This window comes from Oncorhynchus keta, chromosome 1, assembly GCF_023373465.1.
Source record: "Oncorhynchus keta strain PuntledgeMale-10-30-2019 chromosome 1, Oket_V2, whole genome shotgun sequence".
NCBI classification, from domain to species: Eukaryota; Metazoa; Chordata; class Actinopteri; order Salmoniformes; family Salmonidae; genus Oncorhynchus; species Oncorhynchus keta.
In genome coordinates this window covers 31,669,084-31,682,645 of record NC_068421.1, presented here as the reverse complement: position 1 = coordinate 31,682,645, position 13,562 = coordinate 31,669,084, and the positions used below count along the sequence as shown (strand labels likewise).

The 13,562-nt window shown below is 40.6% G+C and overlaps 1 protein-coding gene across 2 annotated transcripts in view; it reads right to left on the bottom strand.

Annotated features, from left to right (window-relative positions):
• tbx4 (T-box transcription factor 4) overlaps positions 1–12,314 on the bottom strand; it is a 31,382-nt gene extending 19,068 nt beyond the window's left edge. The window contains exons 1-3 of one of the 2 annotated variants that reach the window (XM_035760484.1): positions 12,109–12,314; positions 4,587–4,732; positions 4,164–4,258 (exon numbers count right to left, since the gene is read on the bottom strand). In XM_035760484.1, coding sequence (XP_035616377.1) covers positions 4,164–4,258; positions 4,587–4,730 — 239 coding nt within the window. In that variant the 5' untranslated portion in view covers positions 4,731–4,732; positions 12,109–12,314. Of the gene's footprint in view, positions 1–4,163; positions 4,259–4,586; positions 4,733–9,648; positions 10,035–12,108 lie in introns of those variants that run through there. The other variant, XM_035760407.2, reaches the window with a different exon arrangement.
• Between the last annotated feature and the right edge of the window lie 1,248 nt (positions 12,315–13,562).

Sequence of the window (13,562 nt, the reverse complement as noted above, 5' to 3'; positions counted from 1 at the left end):
TTGTTGTATAAATTCAAAATATCTGACATTGTATTACTATTTGAACTTTCTGTGCTTTTAAATGGTTGAAAGCGCAGTGATAATACATTTAGATAACAGCGACGGAAAATCTGACAGTATTTTTCCATTGGAATTTGGTTGTGCTTTTAGATGGTTGAAAGCATAGTGCTAACCCATTGGGAATTCAACAAACTTATGGCTGTCTTTTTGAGTGGGTGAATAAAGGTTGAAATTGAATTGATCCAACATTTCAACCAAACATTACTCACATTTCCACGTTGAAATGACGTGGTGTGCCCAGTGGCATGTTCCTACATTTCACCTGATGGTTTTTGAGAGTGCATCGGCAGCACCGCCAAAAAAATAGTTCTCTGCTCTCATCCATCTCAGAGAGAGAGCAAGAGAGAGAGACTCGGGAATGATAGACAGAATATACTAATATAGCAGACAAGGCCATAAAACACATGAATACCCCTACCTTCCGTGACCTCTTCCCTGTGAAACGGCCCTCTTTTTCATCCCATCTGCAAAGCAAAAAGTTGCAAAGGGATTTGCAGCACCACTTATAAACCCCTAAGTGCTTTTTAATGGCGGTTCGGATCGGACAGCACTTTGTACATCTGACTTGTCATCGTACCGCATCACCCCCTGAGAGTATGGTCGGTCAAAGGGTCTGTACTCCAGTACAGTTGATCTGCTGCTTCCCCTTCTACCGACAACCGGTTAAAATAGTGGGAGTGTGAGACACACTTGTGAAAGACTGACAGTGACATGCTCTCTGAATAGATGAGTGTAAGAGCGGGCAGATAGCTGGCCCCCTAAGCAGGCCAAGCATAAGGCTCTGGATGCATCAATGGTAGTGCCCTATGTAGGGAATAGGATGCCATTTGGGACTCAGCCTCTATCTGTTGCTAACGTACAAGGCTTCAAAGGACCCATCCAAGATCTTTCTGGCCTGACAGCAGCCCTAGCTAAAGTTTTGTTCATGGATCACATTACTGTAAATACTCAACCCGCCCTGTACAGTAGAGGGGATTGAAGGCAGGTAATCTCTCTCCATCTCTCTCAGGCTCCAAATCCAATCAGTGAGGAGATCAGTCCTGGTGTCATGCTCACAGAAAAACCTTTTAATCTGAGGGGAACATCCAAAACAGATCTGCAGCTCATCCCAGCCCCACTCACACCATCCAACCAGGCCCATATTGAGGCCTGTGTCAATAGATCAGAAGGTCTCCAGAAGGATATAAGGCTATTTCTATGTAACCCACCCTACCATTATTGCTTTTGGCTTTTCAGCACATCCATGATTCCATTTTCCCACAAAGACATGACTCGATCGAAATAGTGGTGTACTGTAACCCCTCAGTTACTGTGGAAACATTGTTCGATCGGGCCCTAGAATTACCATCTCCCTATCTGAGTCCATTTCCAAAAGACTCAGCACTACGAAGGGGTAACACAGCACAGCTCTGCGAGGGGGCCCACACTGGATCACATAGCATGTCTAATGGCTAATCGGGGACCTCAATGGCTCAGCCACCTCAGCCCTGCCTGATGACAGATGCTGTGGTTTCCATGGCAAAGCTGCCAAACAGCCATGATAAAATATCCAAGTTGTACTGTCCATCCCCTTGAAGTGCAGCACTTTACTCAAAAGCATGCCTTTGTGTCATCCAAAACAGAATATGACAATGCATGAACAATGGAATAGGGATTCATTTGTTAAAGTGAGTGCCTGTCAAAACTCAGGAGCAGTCAGGACCAGCTGATTGCCACATAATCCCAAGGCATGCGTTTTCTGTGCACGTGCGTGTCTGAGAGAGTGTTTGTGTGTGTAGAGGACTGGAGAGAATGAGAAATGGAGATGGAGAATGTGTATGATATCAGTGTCAGTGTGTGGGTGTGTGTTTGTGTGGCGTGAGCCAGCTGTTTTCCTAGCAGCTCAGCACTAGGAGCCTCCCTGCCTCCTAGGCCCTCCAGTCCAGGGATCTATCCAGGCTCTGTTCCAAATGGTACCCTATTTAATTTATAATGTACTACTTTTGACCAAGGCCCATAGGGCTCTGGTCAATAGTAGTGCACTACATGGGGAATATGGTACCATTTGGGAATCCCATCCAGTCTCTGGGAACCTCCAGCACTGAGGGAGATCAAAAGGAGTGGAGGGGGGATGATGGAGCGTTCCAGGCCCCGCTAGACGCTGCTGAAAGCGGGCGCCGGGGTCCTCTAATCACCCCTCCACCACCGCTCCCACTGACGGACTGTGTACAGAGAGAAAGAGAGGCGAGAAGGAGCACCGTGTGTACAGATAGGGAGAGAGGGGAGAGTTGGAGCACTGCCTGGGTATGTTAAAGGGCAAGGATTAAGACTGAGACTGTGGCACTCACAATAACAAACGACATCTACGTTCCTCAGTCAGGAGTTCACTGACTGCACTGTATGAGGCTGAAGGGACAAGCTGCACTGTATGAGGCTGAAGGGCCAAGCTGCACTGTAAGAGGTTGAAGGGCCAAGCTGCACTGTAATAGGCTGAAGGTCAAGCTGCACTGTAAGAGGCTGAAGGGCCAAGCTACACTGTAAGAGGTTGAAGGGCCAAGCTACACTGTAAGAGGCTAAAGGTCAAGCTGCACTGTAAGAGGCTAAAGGTCAAGCTGCACTGTAAGAGGCTGAAGGGCTGAAATGGTCGTATGTTTCCCAACCCATGGTCTAGTCTAAAGACACAGCCATAACTTCTTCCAAGTCCTGCCACTCTGCCCCTTCCAAGGAGTGCTGACCGGACACTGCCCGCCCTCTATAGGGTGTTGGCCTCTCACTGTCCTGAGAACCTTCACTCATTAATTTGTTAATTTGTTCATTCATTCATCCTTCATGTACTGACACTGATTAAAACCTGCTAGCTCATCAGATCCTTTAGCATCTAGCAGCACCTAGCACCACTGCTTGATGTTCCTTCCAGATTCCTCTATGAAAAAGTCTCTGCTGGGATAAATTGGCATTGAATTGTTTTGGCAGTCTCAGCTGCAACTTGAACAACAATATGTCTGTTAGAGAGCAAAATGTTGAGCAAAATGTCTAGCTCGAGCTGGTGTAGCAGTGAAGCAGCCTTGCTATATTTACTCGTCATTTTTGCATAGAGATTCAGATTACGATTTTGGCACCTATAATTTTTCTATAACATTCTCAACAAAACCAACTCTCACCCACTGTGTTGAGGCCTACAAGTGGTTAAATTTACAATACATTTTTATTTTCAATAACATTTTATACTTCACATCAGTTCAGACAGAGTTCATTCTTAGAATTATAGAATTACGTACTGTAGCTTCTCCTGCTCCATTACGGAGCAACATAAACCTGGTGTGCGTCCCATACGGCACCCTATTCATGCTCACCATGGGCTTGAGTCAGAAGTAGTGCACTATAAAGGGAACAGAGTGCCATTTGGGAAGACGCCCTGCTTTTCTCTGGCTTCTTAGGCTGACTGACTGGATAAGCCTAGTCAGTCAAGTTTTCCAGCTGAGTGCAGCTGGCGGTGCTGCGTAGCTAAGCGTCACTCTGAGGCCGGGCCCTTCAAAGGTTTTAAGGAATTCTCAGCACACTTTATCAGCTGGACAAGGGAAAGCCCATCTTTCACAGTGATGCGGCATTAAAGAAAAATTGTGGTGACCTTTTACATTTTGGACTGGGAAAAAAGCCCCTGTGAGGAATGAGGGGTGGGCGGAGGTTAGTTAGAAAGCATCTAGTCATCTTCTGGTTAAAGTCCAGGTTAAGGGCCAGACTGTCTAATCCACAGGGCGGCATTCAATCTAACACACAGCGCAGGGCTGTGGGTTTGTGTTTTCAATTAGATATTCACTGGGGCAGACATGACGACTCTACCACTACCTGAGACCCAGGGTGCCATAACTGTAGCATGGTGTAATTGGTTGCCTTAGCTCCAACAGATGGTCATAGCTGCTCAAAATGGAGGTGCTGTAATGACTACATTTTAACACTATTGAAAGCAGCTACACAATTAGCAAAAGTAACCCATATTTTTGGAGAGTCTCAGATGAGTCTAGTACAGTTTAGCATAGTGTAGTGTATTATATAATGTGTTGTGCTAGTCTACTAATATGGTATAGCCCATGTATTGCTGTGATATATGAACTGTAGGTACTCACCTGCCTGCTTTCGTTATGATCATCTCTGTTCCCGCCTCATGGAACTTCTTCCACAGCTCCCTCTCATGAAGAAGAACCTTGATGTTCTCAATATTCTAAATAGAGAAAGTTAGAGACAGCCATGAGGGTTGGCAACCTGTTGTGGACTTATAGACAACTCACATTATACCATCTACATTTTTAAGTTAAACCAGTTCATTCTCAATAAATCATTCCCAATTGATAGGGTATCCACTGACTAGAAATAAAAACACCCACGATGTAATTTGGCCAATAATTTTGTCAAATCAACATTTATTGAAATTGAGAGCAAGGACACATACCCATTTGGCCATTTCCAAGAATAAGAAACTTCTGAACATACAAAACCTTTGCAGTTGTGGTTCTGGATCTGTGTTGAGAGCCTACAATACCCATGATTACCTGGTCTGGCTCATTGCCCTGGGGGGTGCTAGGAGTTGTAGGCAGGCCCAAGTGTGAGGAGTCAGGGCTGAGATCTGGGGGCCCTCCAGATTGGACCCCAGTCACACTGTCATCCGTCACAGCTGAGGCCTTCTCCTGGAGCATCTCTATGAGATGAACAACGGCTTCAGTTCAATACACAGACTTACAATACACAGATTTACAATACATGGACCATAGAATTACATATAGAACTTATATAGAACTTATATAGTAATGTAATAGAATATATGTGACACAGACTTACTATAATACTAAAATAAAACAAAGCATCTCCACAGATACCAACAGACTTACAATACCAACATTACACTGTCTCTTAAAATACTTAAATATACAGATAATAACAGACTTACAATACCAATACTACGCTGTCTCTTAAAATACTTAAATATATCACATTCCCATAAAATGGACTGGACAAAATATGTTCCAACGAAATACACTGTGCACAAACAAAATGTAACATCCCTTCAAGCTACAAAGAAAAGTAGTCTAATATTTCATCATGGCTAAATATTGAGCTATTATTTTCTTTTTCAACTAGTAATTGACATTAAGTACATTTATATAATGTACTTGTATAGCAGTTGCTATTCATTTTGTATTTCTACAATAATTATCGCTATTAATACTGTAAGGAAATTCAACACATTTTACTGGAAAGCTTCTAATTAATTCAATATTTTCAAACCTTATGGGGACATTTCAAGGATAGAGAAGTCAATGCCTCATTCTTGCACTGCATTAATACACACTTGAATGTGCGTACTCAACTAAAAATGTTTGCAATGAGAGAATATATATATTTTTTAAATTAATTCAAGCATGCTCTATCATTGTGGGATATTTCTTGGAATTCATTTTTCCGTTCTTGGAAACCAGGTCACTGTTTTGTCCCCAAGCTACTAACTATTGTTAATATAAATATCTGTTGAATTGTGTAGGCGAAGTCATTTCAAGGTGGATCACTGCAGCAAGGGCCATGTGCCATTGGGGGAATTTGGTCACAATGACCCAAATATGATGATGGGCCCTCATTCATACAAAATAGAGCTGATCTAGGTTGGCAGTAAGGTTCCATGTGAGTTTACAGGAGGACCTGTGTCTGAATTGTCTACTGCATACTGTACCCTCAGCTCTGCTCTCCATTCATGTGAAAAGATGGAAGAGTAGTGAGCAAACGTGGTTGTTCCACACATAGAATTCAAATTACTGGACCCATTCAAGTGAAGTTGTTCCCACATACAACTACACTGTTGTGCTTGTTAGGTCATCATAAATACACAACTATTAGGTAATCATAAATATTCAAGCAACATTCTGGCCATAGAATTAGAATTACTAGAACGGACAATCCCATTCCACTCTGCACTCTGTGATGGGTGGACCAGCAGCCATATTGAATACTTATATTTCTGTTATTTTGGTACGATCGCCATTTTGATTCTCTGACGTTAAGTTTGATAAATAAAATGACAAAATTCCTAATATATATTTTCATATTAACTTGAAAATCATAAGAAACTCTAGACATAAGCTAATTACTCACTCTGCATGCTTGGAGACCACAATAAAAAGCACACAGGGTCAAGATTAATTGTTCGTCAGAAGAGTTGGATTAAATATTTACTCTTATAGCATTACGGCGGGATGGTTTTATGTAACGGCTCCTAAACACTGTTCATTCCATTAGTCCAGGTCACCAACTAAGCTTCGCTTTCTCACGGCTCTAAACCCATCTCAAAGACAAACATCTTTCATGAGAGACACAGACACACAGACAGCCTGGTATAGCCTCGTCTGCTCCATACAGTTCATTTTCACAATGCCCTCTCCTCTCCCATAGCAACCATTCGCCCAGCCATTTTCCATACAGACTCAAACTGTAGCTCTACGTCCCAAATGGCACCTGATTCTCTATATAGAGCACTACTAGTCCTATGGGCGCTTTTCAAAAGTAGTGCACTATATGGGGAATAGGGTGCCATTTTGGAAGTACATATAAAGGTCTACAGTGTACATTTCGGAGAGTTTTACACTCACCCCGGCCCCCCCTTAATCTCAGGCATGTAAACAATTAGAGTGCTCTCTCTCAGGATGAAAGAGAAGGGGCTCCAACTGTAAACCAACGCAGACATTTGCTAAAGCGAATAAAGATAAGGCGCGCTGCAAATCAGCCGTGGTACTTTTTTACCCTCCTGAACAGGGCCCTTTCACTTACCCTGTTTAACTAAACACACTGAGCTAGCCCTCTGTTTATATCTGTGTCACTCCCAGACATATAATCCACTAAACTATTCATGGCAGATTGTCCTGTGTGTGTGTGTGTGTGTGTGTGTGTGTGTGTGTGTGTGTGTGTGTGTGTGTGTGTGTGTGTGTGTGTGTGTGTGTGTGTGTGTGTGTGTGTGTGTGTGTGTGTGTGTGTGTGTGTGTGTGTGTGTGTGTGTGTGTGTGTGTGTGTGTGTGTGTGTGTGCAGTAGGGAGGCTATTCTCAGTGGTGAGTCTGATATGCTGGGAGCTGGCCAAACTCAATTAGCAACTGTTGCTTTTAGGCAACTCCTGAGTTTTTTATGAGGAGAAATACCATAACAGTAAATGGAGGGGAGAGCATGCAGTGTACTGTATCTATATCTCAGTACATTTTGTGTTGTATTTGTCTCTCTGTGTGTGTGTGTGTGTGTGTGTGTGTGTGTGTGTGTGTGTGTGTGTGTGTGTGTGTGTGTGTGTGTGTGTGTGTGTGTGTGTGTGTGTGTGTGTGTGTGTGTGTGTGTGTGTGTACCCTGGGTGCAGTAGGGAGGCTATTCTCAGTGGTGAGTCTGATATGCTGGGAGCTGACCAAACTCAATTAGCAACTGTTGCTTTTAGGCAACTCCTGAGTTTTTTATGAGGAGAAATACCATGACAGTAAATGGAGGGGAGAGCATGCAGTGTACTGTATCTATATCTCAGTACATTTTGTGTCGTATTTGTCTGTGTGTGTGTGCGTGCGTGCGTGCGTGCGTGCGTGCGTGTCTTTGCCTGTATCTGTCTGTGTATCTGTGTCTGTGTTTTTGCCTCCTAGTCTGAAATATAGATATGATGCATGTTATTGAGACAACTGCCATAAATTCAAACCTGACCTGCCATTTTGTGCAGAAGTCAGTCTCATGCATCTGGTGTTGTGTTGCAGGGGGGTCTGACTGTGCATCAGTACATTGCATCTTTGTTGTTGTATGTTTGTCTCTGGCAGGTACAACTCAGCTATGTCAGTAGAATCACATCACGTAGCCTTGGGCTTAGGGGCGGCAGACTAGCCTAGTGGTTAGAGTGTTGGACTAGTAACTGGAAGGTTGCAAGTTCAAACCCCCGAGCTGACAAGGTACAATCTGTCCTTCTGCCACTGAACAGGCAGTTAACCCACTGTTCCTAGACTGTCAATGAAAATAAGAATTTGTTCTTAACTGACTTGCCTAGTTAAATAAAGGTTTTTAAAAAAGGCCCGCCATTAGTGCAAATAGTTATGAATGTGAAACTGACCTATTACAACAAAAATGTAATGGTACCAAAGTAGTAAGTGAGTATGGTGCTGTAAAATCTCTCACCTGGAAAACAGCTCTCTAATGTTGGATTCCCTCTGCAAAATTAGGCCTGTCAGTTGTTTAGTTGATTTATTGGCTACAAATGTCAGTATCCTACCTAACAGAACATCTCAGGATGTAATGTTTAAAACAAATAAAAAATAAAATATGAATTATAGTCCACATTTTAGCGACATCCCACTTCATTGTTCGAGGGCTTTGTATTTTGGTATTTCTTATATTAATGTAAATGAAAAGGACATTATTTAGACTCCCATATAACATTATTTGTTTGTAATTTGTGATCATATAATTCTAAAAGCATATTCTAAAATCATTATCTGGCAATCGGCCTGTATAAATAATATATGAATAAGATTCATAGTATTTGCATTATCATTTTTAATGGTTAATGATACTAATAATAATATTTGTAACATTATTTAAGGATAATAACTCTAATAAGAAGACTGACTGTCTTTTTAAATCTTAAACAGAACAGATAGAATTGTTGTTTGTTTAACGTTCTATATTAAAGCGTGAATCCATAGTTGCTCCATCAATTTTGGACTTAATACACCCATTGATTCTTGAAGGATATAACTTACAAATGCCTCATGAGCTTAGTTCAACTGTCTTACCCCATCAGAACCTAAAATAAAAAGTTTTTTTACTCCAATGTTTCTAAACAATGTAAATGTTAACAAACACTGTATAGCCTCAACATGGTTAAAACTATCATTTTAATACAATGGATGGTCAGTCCTTGCATCCATAGTTCTCATGACTTTAATGTCAATAAACTCTGAATACCTTCACAGGGCCCTGAAACATACATCAGACTGGTGTTTTGGTGTTTAATATGACATTTCATGTCATTTCTACACAGCATATAGGCTACTATCCATAAAGAAAAGTACAATCTCAGACAAAGGCTCCTGCCATTTTTTTTTAATTTAGTAAATATCTGTTCTTAACTTGTTGTGATTTTCGTCATATTTACAGTAAACCTAAAAATCATATTGTGAAAATAATAATCATTTAGCATATCACTTTTTTGAGTACAGGTGAAATGTATAGAAATTGTGACTTTCAAATGTGACTATAGGCTACATGTTCATATCAGTTAAAATTTCATTTTTTTATAGACCGTGTGACCATATACTGTTATTCACCTCCATAATATTATACCGCAACATACAACAACGGTTTACTGCTTTAGCTTTTATTGTTGAAATAGGCTACAGACACAGCGTTGTCACGTTCAACATCACTATCAAGGCAGTCAAATAACGCGTGAAAAAAAGAAAGTAGAAAGTACATCCTAACACTAATCGCATTAAAGAAGCTGAGCCTATCCAACTACGCCGTTTTCAGATGGACTCTACTATGCCTGAGCTTGTTTACAAAGCATGTAGACAGGCAGATTACACTGAAGATAGGCAAGAACATTATTATATTACCTCATGAAATATTAAAAGCTTGAATCCATTTATTTTCCAAATGGTAATTTTCTGTCTTCACGAAGGAAATGTAAGAAAGTTACGTTCCATTGAGACGTAGTTAGGGCAAGTCGTCCAGCATCTCATCTTAATAGACTTGCTTATCTTTCTCCGGTATAACGGTTCTCGAGTAAACTCCCGGTCACGCGTGAGCGCCCGTGTTAACCCTGCCTTGATGTGATTCAACAGCTCGTGAACTGAACTGTAGCCTGCTCTGCGCGTTAGCAGTGCGGTTTGAGCGTTAGAGAGAACGAACTTGGTGCGTGATTTTTTCTTGGAAACACAAAAAAGAATTTGCTCAACCCCTTGAATTGTTAAAACACCGGGACGAGTGAATTATTTGGCTCGATCCACCCCTCTCCCTCCCTCTCACCGTCGCAGACCTGACGTCGCCCCCCTACCAACGAGAATAGTTTACAGCACGATGCACTGCTCCTCTGGAGCCAGAATCTCTCCACCAACGACTATTGGACTAATAATCGTGGTGTATGACATGCATACAACCTCATCTCCTTCGCCATCCCACTGTTTATTGGTTACATCTTTAAAAATACTAACCCCATGCTACGTGTTGCCTATAAATTGATATAGCTGCAGAGTTTGATAGGGCCTATAGGCTATTAATATGCATAATATAGTACACATATAGGCTTCATAAATAAACTATTCTGAGAATAATACATATTTTACCCGATAGACCTTTGCTACTAGATATTATTTTTTCAACCAACTCAGAATAGCACAACTTGATCATTGAAGCATCTGCTCTGACTCTTTGTCAATCAGGTGTCACTGTGAAAACAGACACGTGAGGAACTGGGTTACCTGTGAGGTGAACCATGTCCAAATCGGGATTGTTGGGTTCGAAATGAGGCTCCTCTGTTCCAGGGCCACAATGAAGACGAGTGGACTAGCCTATAGCCTACCCATCGTCTGGTTCAGTTAGGCTATAGATTTAATTTCTTTATCGTTATTTCGCAGGCCATGTTTTCCTTTCAAAACAGCAAATGACCTCTGAGGACAACAGTGAAGACGAGTGGACTAGCCTATAGCCTATCCATTCAGTTATAGATGGTATTTCTGGACCGTTATTTCGCACACCATGTTTCCATTCAAAACAGCAATAGCCGTCAAAGAATGATGCTAAAACGCTCATACATTTTCAGGTGAAATATGGTTGTGGTTTTGGAGTAAATGGGTCGAAGCACGAGGCTGAAAGACCAATAAATCAACAATAGAAGTTGGCGGGTCGGGTTGGTCGGTGAGAGATTGACTTATATTTACTGGTGACATGGCCAAATGAACGAGAACAGCTTAAATGTCCTTTTCGCGAACGTTTGTCATTTCCCCCAATGCGTTTTCAACCCTTTCAATATTTCTCAGCCAAAATATGACTGGTGAATGATCTGGCATCGAATGATCAAACGACAGTGGTCCTTGTTTGAGTCTGTTAAATGTTTGGACATGGGTGATGCATTTGATCAGCTAATGGCAGGTTTTAGAGATTTATTGATGATTTGTTGGCTCATAACAGATTTTGATATGCATTCTAATTAACAAATGCCTTGATTTTGGTATCATTTTGAGCACAATAAATTGCATCTAGGCTGACTGTATTTGTCAGTTTGTTGAAATCATAGGCTGAAATTTAATACACTAGTTACCTTTAATTTATTTACTTTGTCAATGGGGTGATTTTCGTTTTTTTGTTCGTCCATTTAACTTATGAATGAACAAAAAATGTACGAATAATAGTTTTAATATTTCTTTATTGTGAACAGCCTACTACAATTACTAATAGCTTACTAATAGGGTAATTATCATAGGCTAATATAATTGAACGCACACAACGCACACATACATTTTTTCGATAGGCCTGTCATCATTATTGTATGATTAATCAATATAATTAATATTAACGTTTTTTGTCAGGGAACAAACATACAGAATAGTCAGTTTTCTATGGTCTTCCATCTCATATTGCTATGTCAACCAATTTGCTGAATGGGACAGTAATATTTCCTTGGTTATGTGGCGCCAAAAGGCCAAAGCCTCTTGAGTTCACGTGAAGGCCTTTTGTTCTATATTGAACGTACAGTCCATCCAAGATCGAACGCAGTCCTCCAAACATCAGTCATTTGCGCGGGAAGAACATATTTAGGAAAACATGTAAACATTGACCTTAAATTCATTCCATCATAAACACACAACGCCAGGCTGTGTTAACGCATAGCCTATGCTAAGTTTACACGAAAGCCTCGTAAATATATATTTACCTACCTCATGAAAGTGAAAAAGCAATGGTATGACCATTGACCAACAACAAATATGCTAAATGTAAAATGACCAAAGGCACATACTCAATTCTGTGTAACTGGCACTCACAAACATAACACGTGATGTAAAAGTAGCCGTTCTTACCTCCACGTTATTGCTCTGCCCTTCACACGAACTTGACCTCTGCTCTGTACTCCCCTTTAGCTGTGCTTTTCTTCAGGGAATCTTAGTCCCACAAGGACAAACCTCATTCGCCGTGGTATAGAAGATGCCTCTGTTATAAAATGGTAGATTTTTTTTTATAGGAGCTGAATTGAGTTGGGTTTCTGAAGGAGTTTAAATTTGACTCACTCCCACCGTCACGTGGTGTAGAAATTAGGAACAGGAGTCCAGTGGAGTTGTGGTGGGCTCGTGCAGGGCTGGGTGTTGCTGGGGGGACAACGTTCAAGCATCCTTAAAAACTCCCATATTATATACGTCGATTCCTTGGCGTTTTGGTCTCTGGCCCGAAACTTATAGTGTTTGTTGGTTTAGAAGTTATACTATATTGATGTTTATGAGAAATACTAGGCAAAAATATATAGACATTTCCTTTTATTCACGTGTCAATAGGTTACCTATGACTTTGATGGGGCCATTAGTAATCCTTGCTAAAGTCATAATTTTGGTTTGAATAATGACAACATCAGTTGCCAAAACATTAATTCCAATACATACATCAGCTTGTTTTCACAAGTCGTATTTGTATAGTCTATTTTGAACCATTTTAATTCGTTATTTCGATATCAAATTAAACCAGAAACGTTAAGAAAAAGACATGTATGATGAATGAACATGTCATTGACCTTTGGCCCTGAGTAGACAAGCACGAAGTGCAGTAGTTGCAAAACAATTCAGGATGTGAGTATGACATTTTTATGAGCGTCCTTAGAATATAATAGTCTGCTTCATGGAGGTATGTATACCACTATTTTACCTACACATTGTTATTTATTTAGAGCAGAAAAACCTAGGCTTCATCCAAATATCAGTGAAATACATTTTTTTAAAGGTTACCTGACATTTTGACTTCTAAACCCTACGTTTTTTTGTGGGATTTGTATTTTTTTTCTTCGATTTTCAGCAATTAAAATAGCAGATGTTTTAGTCATTATCGTGATTGGATGGATATACACTAACTGTATATGATATTGTTGGTTGATGCCTATTCAGAACCAGTTACATCTCTAACGAATTTGACATTACCAATGCAGTACATAACAATGGTATATTTTCATATATGTGCCAATTTTACCCTAAACTCTTTGATGTTCCTAACATTTATACAATGTTGTGTGAGTGTACATGTTCCCTCCATCTATTCCATCTGACTGTATGGAAGTAGAGGGAGCTCTGTAATGAGTTGTTTACACTAATTTAGTTGACCTTTGCCCTCTCTGATATACTTCCATACAGACATTGTATTATTTAGAGGTTTGACACCACTCAGCCTCTTATGGTTTCAGAATAGTTTTTATGTTTTGTGACATGCTCTTAAATTGGGGTGTGAGGTTAAAATAGGACACTGCATATATAGCTGGAGTTGTGTCTTTGTGATA